This window comes from Adiantum capillus-veneris, chromosome 30 (genome assembly GCF_014529385.1).
Source record: "Adiantum capillus-veneris isolate H3 chromosome 30, ASM1452938v2, whole genome shotgun sequence".
NCBI lineage: Eukaryota > Viridiplantae > Streptophyta > Polypodiopsida > Polypodiales > Pteridaceae > Adiantum > Adiantum capillus-veneris.
The window spans coordinates 88,893,031-88,915,207 of NC_140960.1; the positions used below are offsets into that span (position 1 = coordinate 88,893,031).

Below are 22,177 nucleotides of genomic sequence, written 5' to 3' on the forward strand. Positions count from 1 at the left end.
TTATTTCTCACTGGTATACATCGTGGTTAAGTGCTCACATGTACTGGTTAGGTAAATAACATACCGGTTTTAAATGAAAAGACTGGTTTACATCAGCAGTCAGAACATTTGAGCTGGTTGACACTTTTATACCACTGGTACGTACCAAGGACATGTGTTCATTTTTTTAACCCTTATTTTTCATTGGTACACATCATGGGTAAGTGCTCACATGTACTGGTTAGGTAAATAACATACCGATTATAAATGAAAAGACTGATTTACATCAGCAGTAAGAACATTTGAACTGGTTGACACTTATATACCACTGGTACGTACCAAGGGCATGTGTTCATTCTTTTTAACACTTATTTCTCACTAGTATACATTGTGGCTAAGTGCTCACTTGTATTGGTTAGGTAAATAACATACCGGTTATAAATGAAAAGACTGGTTTAGATCAGCAGTAAGAACATTTGCACTGGTTGACACTTATATACCACTGGTACGTACCAAGGACATGTGTTCATATATACTGGTTTACCTAACCAATTAAGTGAAAAAACATAGTGGTTTGAAATAAAAATACTGGTTTATAGTAATGTAACAGTTTTCCTCAAAGATAATAAAAACCTGCAGTTTTCTTCAATGTTCTTTAACCATATATGTCTTTCATTGTAGGTGGAACTCTTTCTCAACTTCAAAGAACAATACCTTGAAATTGTAATAAGGCAGCGGGCGTTTGAGTACATGAAGCCATATTTTTTGCGGAAATTGAGAGACCGATATATTTGCTGCTGCATTTCACATGTTCAAATGTCCTTCCTAAAGGATGCCATAAATCACATGCGAAGTTCTGTATTCGGTCTGCATGGAAAAGCTTGCCAATGTCAATGCAACATATGCAAAGACAATGGTGGATGCAAGGCACCAAAAACCCCTATCAAGAGTGTAACGGCCTTATTGACTCTATACTATGTCCAAAATCAGATACGTCCACCTTCCATGCCCTTGCCTGCTTGAGTGGTCAATGTAAAAGGTGTGGCCAGGATAAGTTAGACTTTTGTGCTGCAGAGGCTGCATTTATTGCTAAAAAGATTGTGGTGAAGATTTTTGGGGACCTAGACATAGGAACTGCGCGTGACGGTCTGAAGAAGAAAAGGAAAGTCTTGTCACATAAGGAAATATCATGCCAGGATCTCTCAGTCATGTGCAAAGACCATCTTAAGAAATACATAATGCATAATTTTGTGTATAGATGGAAAGCAGAACAATATAAGGAATGTATACAAAGCTTTCCAAAAGATGTTGTTGTGTCAGTTGTTGACTTTGCTGAAAATTATAGTTTCAAAGAACAAAATGAGATTCTGTCCATGCACTGGTATTCAAATCAAGTAACTATTTTTGTTTACATAACATATTTCCGAATTGCAGGTAACGATATCACCCTAGATCAGTATTATTTCTTTTGTATTAAGCCTTCAATAATTTTTGATTTTTATATTATGCAGGTGACATCCACAAGAAAATTCACTTCTTCATTTCAGATGACAAGCAGCATGACACACATTTTGTTCAACACTATTTTTTGAAACATGCAGAATGGCTAAAGCAATTTGGTCTAAACATAAGGCGTCATTGGGTATGGTCTGATGGAGCAGCTTCACAATTCAAAGCAAGAAGACCATTCTATTTCCTTGCTAGGTATACCATGTTCTAACAAACATTATCTGAAGGTGGTTTTAATATAGAGACCTATAATATTGGCATTAAAGTTGTAATAAAATGCTTGTCTAACATCAGTAATATTATAATACATGTTTTTTTTTGGTAATTTTATCATGCCAAGAGTATATTAATCTTCTTCTATCCATTGAATAAATTGCAGATACAGTGTTTTTACGGGATGGAAAATGTCTTGGAACTTTTTTGGATCTGGCCATGGTAAGGGAGAACACGACGGTGTGGGAGCAGTGATAAAAAGGTCTTTAACTCAATACCAATTGCAGCCAAACTACCCAAAGATAGACTGTGCTGCAGATGTTGTGGCATTATTGAGACAGACCTTGTCAGATGGTGTTACAGCCACCTATGCATTCAGGCCCATTATGTAAGCAGGATTTTTTGAGTGATTGAATTGGGAGATGTCGAAAGGGAAAAAAATTGGGATGTAAAGGCTGTAAAAAATACCCGCTCAATGCACTCTGTTTCCGCATATTCATAGCATGATACAACTGCTTTGAGAACACGTTCACTGTCTTGTTTCTATAGTGCATGTAAACAGGAAAAGTGGAGGAGATGTGTGAGCAAGTCACACGTTCCTTTCTGGACATACCTTATTTTGGAGCCTACAGAGGAAGGGGAAGACGATGACGACGAAATAAATGAGGATGCAGCGTATGAAGGACACTATGACACCCTCAGTCAAGCTCTTATTGTTGGTGATAATTTTGTTGTTCCCGCACCAAATGACAATGAAGAAAAAGTGGATTTCTATATAGTGAAATGCACTGCAGCTATTCAGGAGTTTCATTCAGACGCTGAAGATGACTGGGGCAATATCATTGGGCGAGGATCATATGCTATCAAAGGGTTTTACTATCGTATGATAAATGAGCAAACCTACGAGCTTTTGGACAAAAAGCCAGAGGTGTTCATATATTCACATCTTGTTCGGGCAATCAAAATCCCCATGATACCCCATCTCAGCAACTCAAAACTATATACAATATCACTTAATGTCAGTGAGTCTATCTACAATAGTATGCCTTTTGAGTTGTAACCATCTTAAGAAATGCATAATGCATAATTTTGTGTATATCTACCTTTAACTGTAAACTGAACTGTCTCCCTCTCCCTCTCTCTCTCTCCATCTCTCTCTCTCTCTCTCTCTCTCTCTCTCTCTCTCTCTCGCTACTCAAGGACCTCTCTCCCTCCCTCCCTCTCTCTTTCTTTCTCTCCCTCTCTCTCTCTCTCTCAAAAAACGCAGCCGTTTTTTTGACCTAGTAGACAGCAGTCCACTCTTTTGATCATAACTTCTTCATCCGAACTCCGATTTGGGTGATCTATAGCCTCAATCGAAGAGCACGAAGTCCTCTACGCATTGATGTAAAGACAGAAATTTTCAAAGTTATAGAAGGCGTTTCTGTAGTAGCATTTCCGAAGTGAACAGGCTCAACAAAATTGATTCTCATCTCCTATTTTACATACAATGTCTTCCGGCACTCGCAAGGGTTCTTCTTCTTCAACAAGGTCCACAACCATTGTGGAAAATGATCCAAAATCTCCTAAGTGTGGAGATAGCAACACAACCACCCAACCAACGACATCGGAAACCATGATCATGGCGTACTTGGTATCATTGCAAGAGACCGTAAACAAACAAGGCGAAGACTTACGAGCACTTGCAATGGAGAATGGCACACTAAGGGTACTTGTGGTTGAGAATGAGAATCTCAAGAGGACACTTGAGATGCAAACAACACGTTTGATGCAACTTGAAGAGGAAGTCAAGGAATGTAAACGCTCTCTTGTGGACTTGAATGCTTTGAAGGAGCGGATGAGCAAAGTAGAGCATGACCATGTATTGAAAGAGGAGAAATTTGACACTATGAGCCGGGATGTATGCGACATGAAAAATGTATGCACAAACAACTCTTGGGCTGATGTATGTGGTAGCAATGTGGTTTCTAATTCCTCACTCATGCAAGCTATGGTTCAAACAAAGAATGTTGAGAATGTGGATGTGGAGGAGTTGAAGGAACGGGAGCGACGTTCCAAGAACATTGTTATTCGTGGAATTCCCAAAGAGAAGTTAGAGACACCTCCTTCTCTTGCCATTGTTATTGAAGATTTCTTCAAAACCCACTTTGGCATGTCCGGAGTTATGGTCTATGGAGCACATAGAGTGGGGAAGCAAGGAGCTCCTCACTCGGGAGAACGGCCAATTGTATGCACCATGCCGGATGAGACCAAGCGAAAGATTATCCTTGATAATAATTGGATCTATTTGAGGGATACAAAATGTTTTGTATGTGAATATCGCACTATTAAGCAACAAAATATGCGTCGCAAGGCACATGAGGAAAAGAATAATAAAAACAAGGAGATCTCTCATGAAGAAAATGTGCCCAAGGAGGAGACAAGTCTCTCAAGAAAATAGGAATGCGTGACCTGTGAGACCGAGTTACAATTGAAAATATGCTTTTGGAATTGTAATGGATACCCATGGAATGCGGGGGTTGGCATTGATGAACTAACAAGCAAAGCCCATGTTGTACTTCTTGTTGAAACTTGGGAGCATGATACACAAAGGATTAACGGCTTGGAGGATTACAATGTACATTCATTGATGTGGTCAAAGAATCTCAAGCAACGAAGAGGACAAGGAGGGTTAGCATGTATGGTTAAGAAAGGATTGGCAGATTTTGTATCAATTGTGAAAGATGACAAGTACAAACGTTATGTATGGCTGAAAATTATGACACCAAAAAGAGCACCCATTTTTGTAGCCGGTTGCTACATTCCCCATCATGATTCTCCCTTTTATGCTTGCATGGATAGAGATCAACCATTTTCTGATTTGGAAGAGGACATTGCTTATTTCAAAGGTGAAGGTGGTGTTATTGTATTTGGGGATATGAATGCTCACACAAAAACATTGCAACATGATACTCAACAACAATTTGATATGCCATACATTTCAAGGGAGTTAGAGGAAGTTCACTTGTATGATCGTACTTCAATGGATGAGAAAGAGCCGGATCACTATGGAAAGTTACTTTTACACATGTGTAATAGCACGGGTATGCTCATTGCCAATGGTGTATCTTTGTGGAGTGGAACCAATGGATTTACATGTAGGAGACATAATGGGGATAGTGTGATTGACTATATGCTACTCTCTGAAGCCATCATGTATCGCATAAAGAGTTTTATGTTTGGTCAATGGACCCGAAATCCGACCATCGCACCTTATGTATTGACCTTTCATGTGGAGAAGCAACTCAGTATGATAATCCCAGCCAAAGGAAAGAGAAGTTATCACTATGTATGGATTTCAAACGGGCACCAATGTACATTGAAATGGTTGAGCAAAAATTATGGATGGCAAAGCTTCAATGTGATGCACCATTGGAAACTCAATGGGAAGCTTTCAAGAAAGCTATTTATTCTTGTGCGGAAGAATGCTTTGCCATAAAGCATCTCCATGGTATCAACAAAGATAGATCATGCAAAAGGTGGTTTGATAAAGAATGTCAAGATGCTCGAAAGTCCTTGATAAAGCTTGATGCAACTATGGACAAAGACAACTATCAAAGTCATTTGCATACATACAAGGCATTGATTCAAAAGAAGAGAAGAAGATGGGAAGTAAAGCAACAAGAATTTCAAGTCCAAGAAAAGGCACATGCATGTGGAAGATTTTGGAGAAACTTGAGAGGCAAGCGGGTTGAGAATTTTGGTAACTTGAGTCTAATGGATATGTACACACATTGTAGGCAATTATATGAGCAAGCAAATACTGAAAAATGCCATTTTATGGTTCACTCCCATGTATGCCGTCTTTTTTTACTATTGAGGATGTATGCGGTGGGCTTGAAAAGTTGGCCACTCGCAAAGCGGGAGATCTTCAAGGTATCAAGCCGGAGATGATCAAATGGACGGGAGATTTTACCCATGAGTGGATGTGTGATATGTTTAACCTTGCACTTCAACATGGTATGCCTTATGATTGGAGTACTAATTGGGTTAAGCCTTTGCATAAAGGAGGGGATATAAAGAATGTAAGCAACTACCGGACTATAATGATTGGGTCTCTTATGGCAAAGTTGTTTGGGTGCATAATGGAGATGAAATTGAGTGATTGGGTTGAAGAGAATGACAAGCGTGCAAAGGGACAAGCGGGTTTTCGTCGATGCCATAGCACCATTGATCATCTTGTCACTCTTCGTGTTCTCATGGAGGAAAGTCGGTTGAAAGGCAAGCGATTGTATTGTTGTTTTGTGGACTTTAAGAAAGCCTTTGATATGATTCCACGTAACAATTTGTGGAGAAGGATGGAAGAACTCCAAGTGCCAAGTGAGTTTATGCTTGCGGTTTCTCGAATCTATGAGAAGGTGATTTGTCAATTGCGCATGGGAAGAGAAATTTCAGAAATTTTTGTAAGCACTATTGGGGTTAAACAAGGATGTCCATTGTCACCAACTCTCTTTGGTCTATGCATCGATCAATTGGAACAAATGGTACTTGACTTTATGCAAGAAGAAGGCATTGAAGAGGTCACTATTTGCAATGCGGTAATCATGCTTTTGTTGTATGCGGATGATGTAGTGCTTCTAGAACACACTTTAGAAGATGCACAAAAGCTTATGGTTGTCCTTGAGAACTTTTGCTTGCATAGTGGGCTGATTGTAAATGAATCCAAAACAAAGGTTATGCTTGTGAAAACCAACCATAAGGAGAAGCCATGCATTGTGTACAACAACGAGACACTTGAAGTTGTTGAGAGCTTTAAGTACCTTGGCCTTGAGGTTCCATCCAATCACAAGTGGCATGAATGTGATATGCGTCGTTTGGAAGCGGGAAAGAGAGCATATTATGCATTTGAGAACATGTGTAATGTGGGAAACATCAAGTGTTTGGTTCTCAAGAAGTATCTTTTTGATGCATTGGTGACACCGGTTCTTCTTTATGGAGTTGAAGTGTGGGGCGGGAGCATCTCAAAGTCTACTTGGAAAGAGTTTGAGAATGTCCAAAAGCGTTTTCTTACAAACTTTCTCCAAGTTAAGACACAAACACCATATATGTTCCTACTTCTTGAGTCGGGATCTCTTCCAGTTGAGGTTATGGGCATGGAAAGGGTTGTGGAGTATATGATAAAGATGCGTCAAAAGCCCTCACATCGACTTCCTACAATTGCATGGGAAGCAAGCAAAAAAGTTCAAAAGACGCATAAAAGCAAGATCTTGAGCACGGGATGGATGCAAGACATAAAGAAGTGGTTTGGGAGATGGGATGCACTTGCTACATGATGCTTCAATTGACTCTCAAGTGAATGAAGCTTTTCTACAACGCCAATGTATTACGGCTTGGGAGAAATCCGGTGGGTCACGCTTCATACATTACACCACCTATATTGCTCCCAACTACAAAACCATGTTCTTCGCTGAGAGAGGAAACCGTACTCACACTTACATGCTTGAGCCTATTCCCTTGTCTGCGATACGCACTATCGCAGCAATTCGGCTTAGCTCCCATTTCCTTCGATGCGAGATAGGGCGTTGGGGCAATGGAGAAGAGTCAAATCGATTGTGCACATTATGCTCACTGCAAGTCCGAGAGTCTGAGTACCACACACTACTAGAGTGCTTAGCTTTTGATCACATCTGAACTTGCTTCTCTCACATTTTCAGCCATAACTTAGACCTACACACTTTCCTCTCCCAGCCAAAGTGTCGGCTCTCTATTGCGACTCTCATCACTATAATTTTGGAGCATCAAGAGTCACTCATCAGCCATACACATACTACATCACATGTAACTTTGGTCCCATAGGTCATATTTGACCTCCGAGGACGATAATAAAATCTATCTATCTATCTATCTCTCTCTCTCTTTTTGTCACTTCTCAGTATCATTTCTGTATCATACTAGTCACTTCTCAGTATCATACCAGTATCATACCAGTCAATTCCCAGTATCATACCGGTATGATACAGTATCATACCAGTCATTTCCCAGTATCATACCCATATCATACATTCTCTCTCTCTCTCTCTCTCTCTCTCTCTCTCTCTCTCTCTCTTTGTCATTTCTTAGTATCATACCAGTCACTTCTCAGTATCATACCGGTATCATACCAGTAACTCCTCAGTATCATACCAGTCCCTATCTCTCTCTCTCTCTCTCTCTCTCTCTCTCTCTCTCTCTCTCTCTCTCTCTCTCTCTCTCTCTCTCTCTCTCTCTCTCTCTCTCTCTCTCTCTTTGTCATTTCTTAGTATCATACCAGTCACTTCTCAGTATCATACCGGTATCATACCAGTAACTCCTCAGTATCATACCAGTCCCTATCTCTCTCTCTCTCTCTCTCTCTCTCTCTCTCTCTCCCTCCCTCTCCTTTTATTTGCAAGATACTTCAAATATAGAATACAACGTATTTCCGTGCAACTTGCTTGTAAATGTATTATACATAAATTCTGTTACATTGATTGACAAGAAGGCTTAGTAATTCTCCATTTACATCCATCGACAAAAAAATACATCGACAAAAGTCGCCCACTTCACAGACTTTATGAAGCTTTCTTTTTATATAAAAGATCTGTTCCTTTCTTCTTAAAAAATTCAATCCGCCATTTCCAATAAAAACGATACACATAGGTGTCGTTAGGTTGTCCATCTATACAAATTACAGTCCTCTTTGTATACTCAATTATGTCCTTAGAGTACAACCAGTGTGCTAGCCAATTTATGACAGTGGTTGACAGAAAATAGGCGCGCACTTCTTTAGACTGCTTTTCTAGCTTGGGAAAAACAAGAAATGACCCCAATGGATTAAACATTAGCTTATATCCAGAATCATCAAAGATAAGTGTGTCAGGTGGTAGGTCAGGAAAATTTTCGAGATTCTTGTGGAACACCGGTTTATGTGTCGCGCCCAATTTAAAAGGGGCCCTTGTGCACTGCGCCTGACTTACCACTCTATTGAATCTTTTGTGGTGGTCAAGGAACACTGTCGCTAGCGTGTGTTTGAGCTTCTCAAACTCGCAGCAGCTCCATATCCACACTTCGAACCATCTGAAACAAAAATTCAGAAACACTTCTGCATCGGGCCTTACCCAAAACTATGTATCCCCTTCAACAACATACCGCATTTCTGGCCAGTGGGGCAATTCTTCACCATATTTTACATCAAATTTCTTGAGCAGTAATCCATTAAGGTCCAAAATGAGAACCCTACGTTGGACGCTCAACGGAGGAGGTGGCCTTGGCCATATCAGTGGGATTCTTTTAATTAGTCTATACCATAGAGGAAACACGAGCACTGCAGGAGACAACACGCAATTCCATATTGCACGAATGTCAGCCCTGCCATTCTGCTTGTCAGCCCTGAACCTATCTGCAAGGCGCCATTCTTCAACTGAAAACATATCTATAAATGCAAAATTACACAAGACTCAAATTTAAATATGCAATTAGGACATATCTATAGATTGAAATCATACAATAAAAACACACAATGTTCAAAAATTAGGCACAAGATGAAAGAGACGTCGAATGGGAAAGAAAGTTATATTAATTTCAAAAGTGGTTACATAAAAATAAATATAGGGGGGACAAACTATAATCTTTTGCAGGCTTTGTGTTAAGGGTCAGAACTTGTGCCGGTATTCTGCATCTCCTTAGTGTCTCTATGTCCATCTCCTCTTCTGGTTGCCCCTGGGTCTCTTCCTCTTCCTTGCGTTTTTGCTCTATTTCAGGCTTCTCATCTCTAGTCTTGTCGATTTTTTTTCTTTTTGCCTTTCTTATATGTTGAGCAAGGGTCTCCTCGGAACTTCCCTCTAGCCTGACATCTACACGACCATCAGCTTTAGAAAGTTGTGCAGCAAAATATCACTTATTAGAGCCATAATCAATGAAAAAACTTACTCTTGCCACGTTGGCCTCGTTTTCTCGGGGTCTTTGATCTTGTCACCCACACGCCAGTGTCTAGCAACACATCGTCTTCCTCATTCTGGGTTTTCCCTTCAGCACCAGTCGTACTCTGCTCCTTTACCTCAAAGTTTTGTTCTTCTTCTGTTGTTTCCGAAACAGGTTTCTCAGCATTACCAGGGACATTTTCATCAAGCAATACCTCCACAGGTGTCTTGTATGCAGGCGTCACTGCATCGTTCCCTGTGTCTTTATCGGCAGTAGTTCTGAAGCAACTTGACTCTGAAAAAACATCAGAGAAGACAAAAATCAACCACCTGAAAAAACATCAAAGAAGACAAAAATCAACCACCTAATTACCCATTGAAACAATTTTCTCACCTGTTTTTGGGCATGGTTCAACTGGCTTCTTCTTTAGAAGGGATTGGTCTTTTGCAGAAATAACTCCGGGGCAATCCTTAAGCATGCACTATCCTTTCTCAGCCAAGTGAGCATAGCAGAATGCATGGTATGCATGTGAACAAGGCAATAGAACAACATGGCTTGAGCGATTGTGATCATGAATTTTTACACCACAAGCATTGCACACATCAATGAGAACAACACTATGTCCAAGAGCTGAAACTCGTGCAGGCAAGACTATGGTTTCAGGTAGCATTGTTTGACTAATCATGTCTGTCACAAACGTGACATAGAGACCAAAGGTTTCCTCACGGTCCAAGCATTTGGATAATTATTCCTGTAGGCAAGAGACCTCTATTATCAGACATGTCAAACAGGTATAAAATCGGTATGAATGCTTGAAAATCGGTATAATGATGTTATCATACCTGTATGATTACATCCTGCCGATATGATGTTATCCCACCGGTATAATGTTATTATATTGGATAGTATAACATCATACCGGTAGGATAACATCCGGTAACATCATACCAGTAGGATAACATTATACCGGAAGCATAACATCAAACCGGTTGGATTTTATCATACCGGTTGGATGTAACCATACCGGTAGGATGTTATCATATCGGTAGGATTATATCCTAAATCCTACCGGTAAGATAACATCCTACCGGTAGGATATAATCATATCGATAGGATCTAATCATACCGTTAGGGTATAATCCTACCAGTATTGTCATCTACCCTTATCGAATATGATATAATCCTACTGGTATGAAAATCATACCGTATGGTACTTTGCAGGTATTATACTACAACCAGATAGAGTTAAAAGCATACGTGTGCCTGTTGTAGGGTGGCCTTTGCTTGGTCAAATTTTTCTTGGAGGCTGTCAAGCAAGCCTGTTGGTACATTGGCATCGTCAGGGAAGTGCATTCGGATGGTGTCAAGGGCACCCTCGCAACGGTGCACATCAGAAACAGATTTGACCACTGAATCCTTAGCCTTCTGACACTCGTTGATACATTTGCATGAGATTTTCTAACCTCAACAAGAAGTTCTTGCAAGGAAGTGGATACTTCAACACTAAACGCAGACTGAGTGGTCGCAAAAAGTCCACTTCCGACTGGTGTACTTTCGGATGGGGTATTTACTAAGAAGATGGCAGAACCACTTGGGGTTCCTGTGGATACTTGTGAAGTCTCTAACTTCCATTGTTCTCTTTTCCTATCTAAGTGACCTTCATTGGTCACATTCTTCACCACCTCAGATGCAAACTCAGCCCACTTTACCGGACCTATTCATACGAAATAAACATATCTGCGTGCAAACTTGACTCCCAACAGATAGTTTGGTGGTTTGGATTGGTACACCTGCTTGTAGAGCTGGTAGAGTGCCTTGTAGTGATCCGATCTTGCTATTTTTATCAGCACTTTTTTCTCCTTCACTGGAAGACACGTGAAAACTTTCATCCAGTCGGATATGGGCACATCTGCATCTGTCAACTTCCTAACATCTTTCCCCTCAAGACTTAACCCATATTCCTTGTGAAAATCCTCCTTTGTCGTGCAGAATGCCTTTGATGGCACCTCCACATCCTTGGGGTGAACAAAGTGGCTGATTTTGGGAGGAGGCTGTAACTTCTGTCTCTGAAAGGAATAAATCCATATTCATTACTCAATGTATCCACACCTCAATACTCTACTACACATACAGGTCCGTTGTACACAACACAGAGAGAGACAGAGAGAGGTGACATACCTTCGTGGGAGAATGTCGGGTCTTTGTGGGGGAGACCTGTCGGGCTACATTCCTTGGGCTCTTTCTTAGGTTGCTATCCATAGTGAAGGATAAGCAGCGTGCACAGGGGTTTGTAGAGTGAGCTGAGAAAGGCGCAGAAGGAGAAAGGCACAAAGATACAGAGAAGTCACAGTCATGAAAACATTCGACTGAACATTCGTTCTTACGTGGGCTCCACACGTGTTTTTGAATCCTCCACATGATTTTTTAATTTTGTATCCTCCACACGATTATTTAATTCAAACAATTCTTGCCCATAACACCAGTTTCATACCCCCTAAATTTTAAGCCTCCAAAAGAAACTTTCAACCGGTTAAAACCGGGCCACCTATTCATGCATCCACCCTACATGCTTATCATGAGAAAAAGACGCTTTTGCATGCTTTTCAAACTGACAAGCTTCACAGACTTTGTGCATTTCAACAACTTTAAACATTGGCAAACCTGTAACTATCTCTTTAGTTTGCATCATTTTCAGCCTCTGCAAACATTCATAACCAATACGCTTGTGTCAAATCTCAATATCTGCAACAACTCCTACACCCTGTGCAAACATGGCAGCATTCACCTCGAGCATTCACCTCGAGCACATTGTCATTCAAAGTAAATATTCTACCGACTTTCTTTCTTTGTTCAACCAGCCTTTCATTCTTCTTATGCTCTTCAACAAATAGACCATTGGAGTTAAACTTGACCTGCAAATCTTGCTCAACTATTTACCCAATAGAAACCAAATTCTTTGTAATGTTGGGCACATGCAGTACATCAGCCAGATACTTCACTTTACCATCTATCATAGACAATGGAACATTTCATGTATGCGTAATGGGATGTGAAGTATCATCCACAGCTTCTACATAACTAAGACTTTGTAAAGTCTGCATTTCCTTGAACCATTCGTGATGACTGCTCATGTGATTCGATGCACCAAAATTCACATACCAAACATTATCACTGGATTTTACCACATTTGTAGACATAGTATTCACTATGTGTTGCACCACAAATAGCCTCTCGTGCTCATCTACATTTTTGCTAATGAGTTGCATAGTTGTTTTGTTGCCTTCTGTTTGAACAGTCATGTTCAAAGTGACGATGTCTTCCACAACTCCAACATACTACATTTTCGTGTTGACATGCATTATTTTGTTGCAAATTTCCACGACCTCTTGGACTCCCCAAGAGGAAGAGGACATGCTACAGGTCGTAGAGAAGACAGTGGAAGAGGAAACTACCAAACACAACAATAAAATAACAATAAGGGTCATCACACAGGTGGTCGAGAAAATTTTTGAGGCACCTCTATTGTTGAAAAAAAACCTGTTCGAAATTGTTTCTCGTAATGGGAATGGCCTATAAACTTTGAGAATAGCGGAATTAAGAGAATTAGAATGAGCATTTTTGTGAGATTCCTTTGAGAACATAGAGGGTGAACTTAATTGATGATAGCAACATGAACATAGTACTTAATTAACTTGGCATGAACAATACTTTTACAAGAGAGAGAGAGAGAGAGAGAGAGAGAGAGAGTATTAGAGAACATGACAATAGTTGAGGACCGGACTTACTTGGAGCCGGTCCCCCCTCCAAAAGGCGTTTGTATTATAGATTCTCCCATCAAGAGAGACTTGGTACAATACAATCTTTGTGTTCCTTGTGACCTTGGTGATGTTATGAAGATGGAAAGGTTCATGCATCACAAACATAACATAAACTTTGTAAAAAGCATTAACTATCCCAAGCCTCAGTCCCAAGGCCTCAAGCACCTTCAAAGATGGAGAGAGCTAGCGGGGAATGAGGGTAGGGAAGAGGAAGAAGAATCATTCATAGGAGAAATAAATAGTTCCTCACTTATCATAACTCTTCTTGCTTAGCATAGCATAATAGCATAGTAATGAAGATGAAGAAGATGGCAAGCTTAAGCATTGAAGCATGGCTCTTGCTTGGATTTGCGTTCCATAGCCAAGGTTGTTGGTGTAGGCTCTCAACTTTTCAACAATCTTGGAGAAAGAGATGGAGCTCTTGCACTTTGCACTTCACACAATGAGAGAATGTGTGTGCGTGTGTGGGAGAGTATACCCTCCTCTCATGCTTGGTCCACCTCTCTCTCTCTCTCTCTCTCTCTCTCTCTAGTAATAGTTAACTATATCATTTGGGACATGTGTCCTCTTTTTCCTCTTTGAGAGAAAGAACTTAATTATTTATTTTCATGCATCTAAATTCTCATTGAGCCCCTTTAAAGTCTATCCAATAGGATTCAAGCACATCATGAGGGTCACATTTGGAGAATTTTTTGAACATGTGTCTTTTATGCTTCTTAAGTCATTTGGTTTGATTTGAATACTTTAAGCACTTAGTCAATCAAGCATGTGTCTTTTATGCTTCTTAAGTCATTTGGTTTAAATTGAATACTTCAAGCACTTAGTCAATCAAGCATGAAAATGTTCGTGCCTCTTGAGAATTTATCTTTGAATTTAACACTTCAAGAACCTTAGTCATCTAAGCATAAAAATCACCTCAAGCTTTGGGCAAGGTTCCCACAACCACTTTAAGCATCTTAGCACCTCATGCTTGGGTAGGATTCTCACCTCTCGAGGTTAGCCCTAGCTTGCGTAAGGTCAAAGGACTTTTTAACACTAACTTTTGGAGGTCTTTAATGAAGCTAATCCTAAGGTCTTGTAAGCTCCATTAGATGCACATTGCTCTTTGATAGACTACCTCTTTTTGGACCCCTATTGAGATGTAACCATATCTCCTCTTGGTCCCTTGCTGAGGTGAACCTAGAAGCACTTATTGCACATTGCTCTTTGGTAGACCATCTCCTTCTGAACCCCTATTGAGATGCAACCATTTGTCTTTTTGGTCCCCTGTTGAGATAGGTCTAGAAGCACATGTCTATATCCTAACTCCTGTTCCCCTTTTATATTCCCATATTAAGTGATCAGTTTAATACAAGAAAATCATTTGGTAAAGTTAGATATTATATTTTATGACATTACCTCTCTATTGAAATCATAGTCATCCTCGACTATGAGGTAGAGAAGATAAAGCCTAGTCATTAGTCCATGTTTCTTAGCAGGTAGAGGATCCCTTTTTACCCTACGGAATCATTCCAGAATGGATGACTAATCCATTTGGTGCTCGGGAGACTTAGCTGCTAAAAGCATGTCTGCTCTTTAGTCCACCCGATACTTCCAAAGTAGAGTGACAAGTTCTACTTGGTGTTTGGGAGATGTCGTCACCACAAACATGATCCTAAGCATGCATACTTCTTAAATTTTATGCACAATAAAAGAAAAAGAATGAGTCTTATAAGACAAAAACATTGTTCATTTAGAATGCATTTTCATTTTCTTACTCTAGTGTAGTATTGTAAGCATTGACAAGGTTCATATTATCCTTAAGCTAGGTTCCTTGCATCCATCTAGCATCTTTAAAAGGATAATTCTTAAACTTAACAAGATATCATTGGATAATCTTACCGTTTCTTAGTACCTTGTCTTCGTGTCAAAGAATCAATTTGGGCTACAACACATTTTCTTGATCTTTGATCTCTGGCGGGTCCTCAATTATTGGTTCTTTTTGTGGCTCTCCTTTGTAAGCCTTGAGTAGGCTCACATGGTTAACATTGTGAATGAGACAAAGGTTTGGGCAACTTTAATTGATAAGCCATCTCAATGATTGACTTAAGAATTTAAAAAGAAACGACCATAGTATCTTTTGCTAGTTTAGCATAATACTCTTGGTGACTCGTAGGATTCTTGCCCGTAGTATGTCTTAGATGAGCCTTAAGAAACTTTATCAAGACCCAATCATTTTTCTTAAAGGCTAAGTCTTTTCTGTGCTAATTAGCAGCAACCCTTTTTGCCTTTACTTTGAGATGGATATGACCTCTTTAATCTTTGGAAAAGATTCTTATGAGTCTCAGCTATATTCATCAGCAAACAAAGATCTTCTCATGTAATTTAAGTAGTAAGGGACTTTTGGATCTTCCCTCTTTAACCTCGAAATGTGCTTTCCCCATAGAAGTATGTAGAATGTCATTGTACGCATACTCTATAAGAGGTAGGTACTTCTCTCATTGAGAACATTGATCTAATTCCATGACATAGGCTCGTTAGTTATTTCACTTTGGTCATCCGTTTGTGGATGATAGGCCAAAAGAGAAATTTAATCTACTTCCTAGATTCTCAAAGAGACCCTTCTAGAAATTATTGGTCATTCTAGGATCTTTGTCCTACACTATGGATGTTGGCAAGCCATGATACTTGAAAATTTGAGATCTAAAGAGGGTTGCCGTTTGATGTGCCTTAATAGTCTTTTTGACAGGAATAGAGTGTATTTTCTTGCTAAGCCTGTCGACTGAAACAATCCAAGTTTCTTCCCTCGATCAAATTTTAATTTTTGGTATACCACGCCTTTTGAAACATACTCTTGTATTTTTACTTTTCATGGTAGACCAACAGAAATACATTTCTACTTCTTGAAGAGTAGATTATGGAATCCCTCTTTGCTCCACATAAGGAGAATCATAGGATTCATACATGAATTTTTTATTGTATTGGTGAGTAACACATAGCCTATTTTGATTTAGAAGATAACCATCCTTCAAGGTGAATGGTTCTTTTTTTCTTCCCTAATGCAAAGCTGTAATTACCTGCTTAAAGTCTTGATCAGTAGCATACTCATCTATTATAAAATATAGATCATTTTGAGTTGCTTTAGACACCACATTTACCCTCGGTCATTGTGAACGTGCATCGACCACTTGATTGTGCTTGCTAGAAATGTGAGCAATATGTAATTTGATTGTAAAAGAAAAATTGCCTACCTCATTTGTTTGCCAGAAAGCTTGGTTTGCGTCATGAAGTACTTGAGACTTTGGTGGTCTGTTTGTAAAATGAATAGAGTCCCGAATTAATAGTGCTTCCATGTGTCTAGGGCATGTAGAATAGCTAAAAGCTCTTTCTCATAAATGCCCAAGACCCGTTCATCCGTATTGAACCTTTGGCTCTCATATGCTATGGCATGCCCTTCTTGAAGCAATACTGCTTCAAGGCAATCACCACAAGCATCACATTGGACCTCAAATAGCTTTGAGAGGTCCGGAAGCATGAGGACTGGTTGAGCGATAAGCTTCTCTTTGAGCTTGTCAAAAGCATTTTGTTCTTTAGCATTCCATGAGTACTTAATGTTCTTCTTTGTTAAGTCATACAATGGTCTTGCTATTTGAGAGAATTTTGCTAGGAAGCATCTATAGTATGCACACATATCAATAGAGCTTCTTAGCTCATGTAGATTCCTTGAATTAGGCCATGCTTTTATTACCTCCAACTTTGATGGATCCATACGGATACCATTTTCAAAAATAATGTGACCTAAATTTTGAATCTCTTGTAGTAAAAATTCACTTTTCTTTTGATTAATGAAAAGCTTATTCTCTCTCACAACTTGAAAGATTACCTAGAGGTATCACTTGTACTCCTCAAGAGAATTTGAGTGGCCTAAAGATTTTTGTCCATCATGAGTTTGAATGCGGCTGGAGCATTTGCCAGGCCAAAACTTGTAGCTTATCAAATAGACCTTCTACCTGCGGCACGGAATTCTTTTTTATAGTGATCCTATTTAGTGCTCTATAGTCGACACACATGTGATATGTGTCAATCTTTCTTTTGCACTAAAAGTACTAGTGAACAGAATAGAGAGGAGCTAGGCCTCACCATCCCTTTTTCCACCAATTCATGCACTTGCCTCATGATCTCCTCTTGTTGAGCTTGTGAAACTCAATAAGGAGGTTTATTAGGCGGTGAGCTTCCTAGTAGAAGCTCTATTGCATGGTCATCATCCCCTCACTTTGGAGGTAGCTTACTAGGGATGTTATCAATGAAAACATCTGGGAATCCATTTAGGAAATTAAACAACTCTAATTACTCTTGATTCCTTTATTGCTACTTGTAAAAACATTAGAATCATTTACAGATTCTCTAACAAAAATCATATACGCAAAAATAGAGCTTTTCATTGACTTATCAAAAGCAAGCGTATTTACCAAGGATATGGTGTTCCCCGAATCATTAGCGTCTATGTACATGCTCTTTTTCCTGTAAGTAAAATAGATTCTCCTTTCAGGGAACTTCATGTTGGCAGCCATGCGGTTGAACCATGGTGCCCCTAGGATAGCATCCTCGTGTTGGAGAGGAGAGATTTTTTAAAAAAAAAATCTTTGTCGACGTAGCTTTGGACATGAAGCCTCAATTTCCCAAATCAAGGGAGTAACGGAGGCTTTCTATCCCTTGAAAGCTGTGTCAGCAGTTACAGTATCTCCCATCTCAAAAGCTTGAATGTCCAACTTGGTGGCCAACTCCGTTGATATGAAGTTGTGAGTAGAGCCAAGGTCAAACAAGATGAAGGCATCATGTTCCCTTACCTTTCCCCAAGCATAGGAGAGGAATGAGCCTTTGCAATGAGTATCCTCTTTTGGAGCTTCAACCATGGAAGCTCTAGGAGTGTCATTGCGTACATTTCTTTTGGGGCAAGAACGATAATCATGTCCTTGCTTCTGACACTTAAAACATTTATGGTCTTTACAAAAAGCCTCTAATTCTTTGGGAGAGAGCTTATTTTTACCTTTGTAAGCTCCTTTCTCCTTGGCCTTGTTGTTGTTGTTGTTGTTGTTGTTGTTGTTGGAGCACCTTGGAAAGAATTTTGGCCATTGATTTTTTCCTTCGCATCATTTTTGTCTTTGTTTTCCATGGGTTTGAAATTCCGTCTAGTCCCTTGATGCGGGAAGCAACCATGGTGTGGTGAATTACCTCGGTAACCAGGCCGTTGGGAGTTGACATACTCGGCCATTTCTTCAAGTAATCCCGCACAAAATTGTTGCTTTTGTTTGGAGAAGTCTATCCTTTGAAAGACTGTAGCTTTGAGATGTAAATCCCAAAACTTGTCTACATAGTTGTGGATAGACTCGTTGAAGAGCAGCTTCAAGCTTTGCCATTCGATGAGCACTTTGTCCTTGGCATCGCTTGCAAGGAATTGCTTCATTATGGAAACTTGTAGAATTTTCCATATCTTTGGGGCTTCTCCGTTGCCATGAAGGCTACCACCATTGATGATTTCTGGAAGTACATATCTACATGGCGTAGCTTGGAGGACTCCGTGAAGCCCTCGTTTCCAAAGGCCGCATCAAATTGTTGGATGAAGGCCAATACTTTTTTGGTGGCACTAAAGGTGCCATCATAGGTGATAAAAGAGATACTCTTTCCTCTGTCTTTGAATTTCTTGAGCTTTTGGGACCTTAGCCATGCAGGGTAAATTTTGCAATGTTCTCTCCTCTTGTATTCTCTAGGAGAATAACTATTGCTTTCATCGGAAGAGAAGGAAGGTGAAGAAGAAGGAAAAAAAGGTGACTTATTTCTTGCCTTTTTCTTCGTTTGTTTCCTCTCTTCCCTTTCGGAATGATGAGGAGAAGGACTATGGGTTGACCGTCTCCTCTTGGGAGGAGTTGGCGACATTCTAAACCGTCGTCTTCGTGGAGCCACATCTTAGAGGAACTTAGAGTTTTGCTTCTTTCTCATTGTTTGGATTCCTCCTCTCTTATGGGAGAGAGTCTTCTTTCGGGAGTCCCATCAAGAGGCCTCCTAAGCTCTCTCTCCTCTTGGAGAGGAAGGAAAATCCCATAAGTACAAAGTTGTTGGGTAAATTCAGCTTGCAAAGTAGGGTTGCCCATAGCTTGATGTAACCTAATAACAAGATAATTGACAAACATGGGGGCATCATCATTAGCACCTTCATGTGCAAAATCAAAGTTATCAATGTTCATTCTACTCTCTTGGTTATTATCAGTCATGCTAATTATACTAATGTGTTTAGTATATCCTTTGGAAATTTAAAACCTTAGTTGTTACTCCTCTTAGCCTTTGAAAATAGAGGGATAGCTCCTTTCGGACTCCTTATGGCTCAATAATGGTAAAGCCGTAGGCAAGTCTAAAAAGATCCCATTATTAAGACCAAAGCTCCCAAGGTGTGTACCATATCCCACATAGTGGGCTCAACAAAACCGATAATAGATCCCAATCTCACTTACCCTAATATAATTAACAAAATCAGCCATTAATAGGCTACTTAAGGATCTCTCTTCTTAAGCAACAAAACAGAAACCAAATGCTCTGATACCAATGTAATGGGAATGGTCTACGAACTTTGAAAATAGCAGAAGTAAGAGAATTAGAATGAGCATTTTTGTGAGATTACTTTGAGAACATAGAGGGTGAACTTAATTGATGATAGTAGCAACATGAACATAGTACTTAATTAACTTGGCATGAACAATACTTGCAAGAGAGAGAGAGTATTAGAGAACATGACAATAGTTGAGAACCGGATTTACTTGGAGCCAATCCCCCCTCCAAAAGACGTTTGTATTATAGATTCTCCCATCAAGAAAGACTTGGTACAATACAATCTTTGTGTTCCTTGTGACCTTGGTGATGCTATAAAGATAGAAATCTTCATGCATCATGAGCATAATATAGACTCTCTCTCTAGCTATGTTATGTTTGTGATGCATAACATTAACATAACATAACATCCACCTCTCTCTCTCTCTCTCTCTCTCTCTCTCTCTCTCTCTAGCTAGTAATATTTAATTATATCATTTGCGACATGTGTTCTCTTTTTCCTCTTTAAGAGAGAGAACTTAATTATTTATTTTTATTCATCTAAATTTTCATTGGACCCCTTTAAAGCCTATCCAATAGGATTCAAGCACATCATGAAGGTCACATTTGGAGAATTTTTTGAATATGTGTCTTTTATGTTTCTTAAGTAATTTGGTTTAATTTGAATACTTTAAGCACTTAATCAATCAAGCATGTGTCTTTTATGCTTCTTAAGTCATTTAGTTTGGATTGAATACTTCAAACACTTAGTTAATCAAGCATGGAAACATCATGCCTCTTGAGAATTTATATTTGAATTTAACACTTCAAGAACCTTAGTCATTTAAGCATAAAAATCACCTCAAACTTTGGACAAGGTTTCCATAACCACTTTAAGCATCTTAGCACTTCATGCTTGGGTAGGATTCCCACCTCGAGGTTAGCCGTAGCTTGCGTAAAGTCAAAGGATTTTTTAACACTGACTTTTGGAGGTCTTTAATGAAGCTAACCCTAAGATCTTTTAAGCTCCCTTAGATGCGCATTGCTCTTTGATAGACTACCTCCTTTGGACTCATATTGAGATATAACCATCTCCCCTCTTGTCCCTTGCTTAGGTAAATCTAAAAGCACTTATTGCACATTACTCTTTGTTAAACCGTCTCCTTTTGGACCCCTATTAAGATGCAACTATTTCTCCTTTTGGTCCCCTGTTGAGATAGGTCTCGAAGCACATATCTATATTGTTACTCTTGCTCCCCTTTTATCTTCTCATATTAAGTGATCAGATTAAAATGAGAAAATCATTTTGTAAAATTAGATATTATATTTTATGACACTTCCTTGCGTAGCCGAGTCTTTCTCAAGTTTCTCTTTCACAATCAATAAAGACACCAAATCTGTAAACGAGGGAATATTCTCTCGAACATGAATACCAGTCTTGAACTGCTAATACTCTAAACCTAAGCCTTGTAAACACACTTTAACTTTGTCATCATCATTAACTATAAACCAATTGATGCAAATGAGTCACATATATTCTTTATCTTCAACGAATAGTCATTGTATTCAGCTAAGTCCCCAACTGCAGCTTCCTTGTCTTTATGTGGTCACATCCATCAATGACAACAGGGTGTCCCAAGCCTCCTTCGGAGTCTGAGCATTTCTATATGCCCAATCATAGTGTCCTGCACACTCAGAAGCTAATACATGACCTTCCGAGCTCCCTGGCCAATCTTTGACCCTCTATATCTGCACAGCACTTACACCTTCCTCTGGTAACGGTGGTGATGTCTCATACTCTCCATCAATGTGGTCCCAATAAGGAAATTGATCATTCTAACCTTTTAAACATGGAAATTGTTCTTGTCCAGCTTCTCACTGAAAATGTGGTTAAGTCTATCATTGTTGGACGACATGTTTCCCCAAACTTGCACCAAGTCTCTGAGCAGCCTGCTAAAAATAGTCAATTACCACGTGTAACCTCAGTATGCGTACATACCCCTATACCAAACTCCCAAAAGTCTTTGAACATTACAACCAAATCAAAGCTTTTTGCATCTTCCTTTGCTGCTCCAAGCTCTTCAAACATAACCAGGCTCTGATACCGTGTTAAGATATAGACAAGAAAAGAGAGCTTGAGCTCTTGCAAGCATGCACACGCACACGCACATATAACAAAGATG

The 22,177-nt window shown here is 39.5% G+C and overlaps 1 protein-coding gene across 1 annotated transcript; it reads left to right on the forward strand.

The window, feature by feature from the left end:
- Positions 1-1,631: 1,631 nt before the first annotated feature.
- On the forward strand, positions 1,632-2,093 carry LOC147418367 (uncharacterized). Its single transcript, XM_086507103.1, has 3 exons — positions 1,632-1,683; positions 1,868-1,923; positions 1,989-2,093. The coding sequence occupies exons 1-3, from the start codon at positions 1,632-1,634 to the stop codon at positions 2,091-2,093; spliced, it is 213 nt and encodes a 70-aa protein (XP_086363229.1).
- The last annotated feature ends 20,084 nt before the right edge of the window (positions 2,094-22,177 follow it).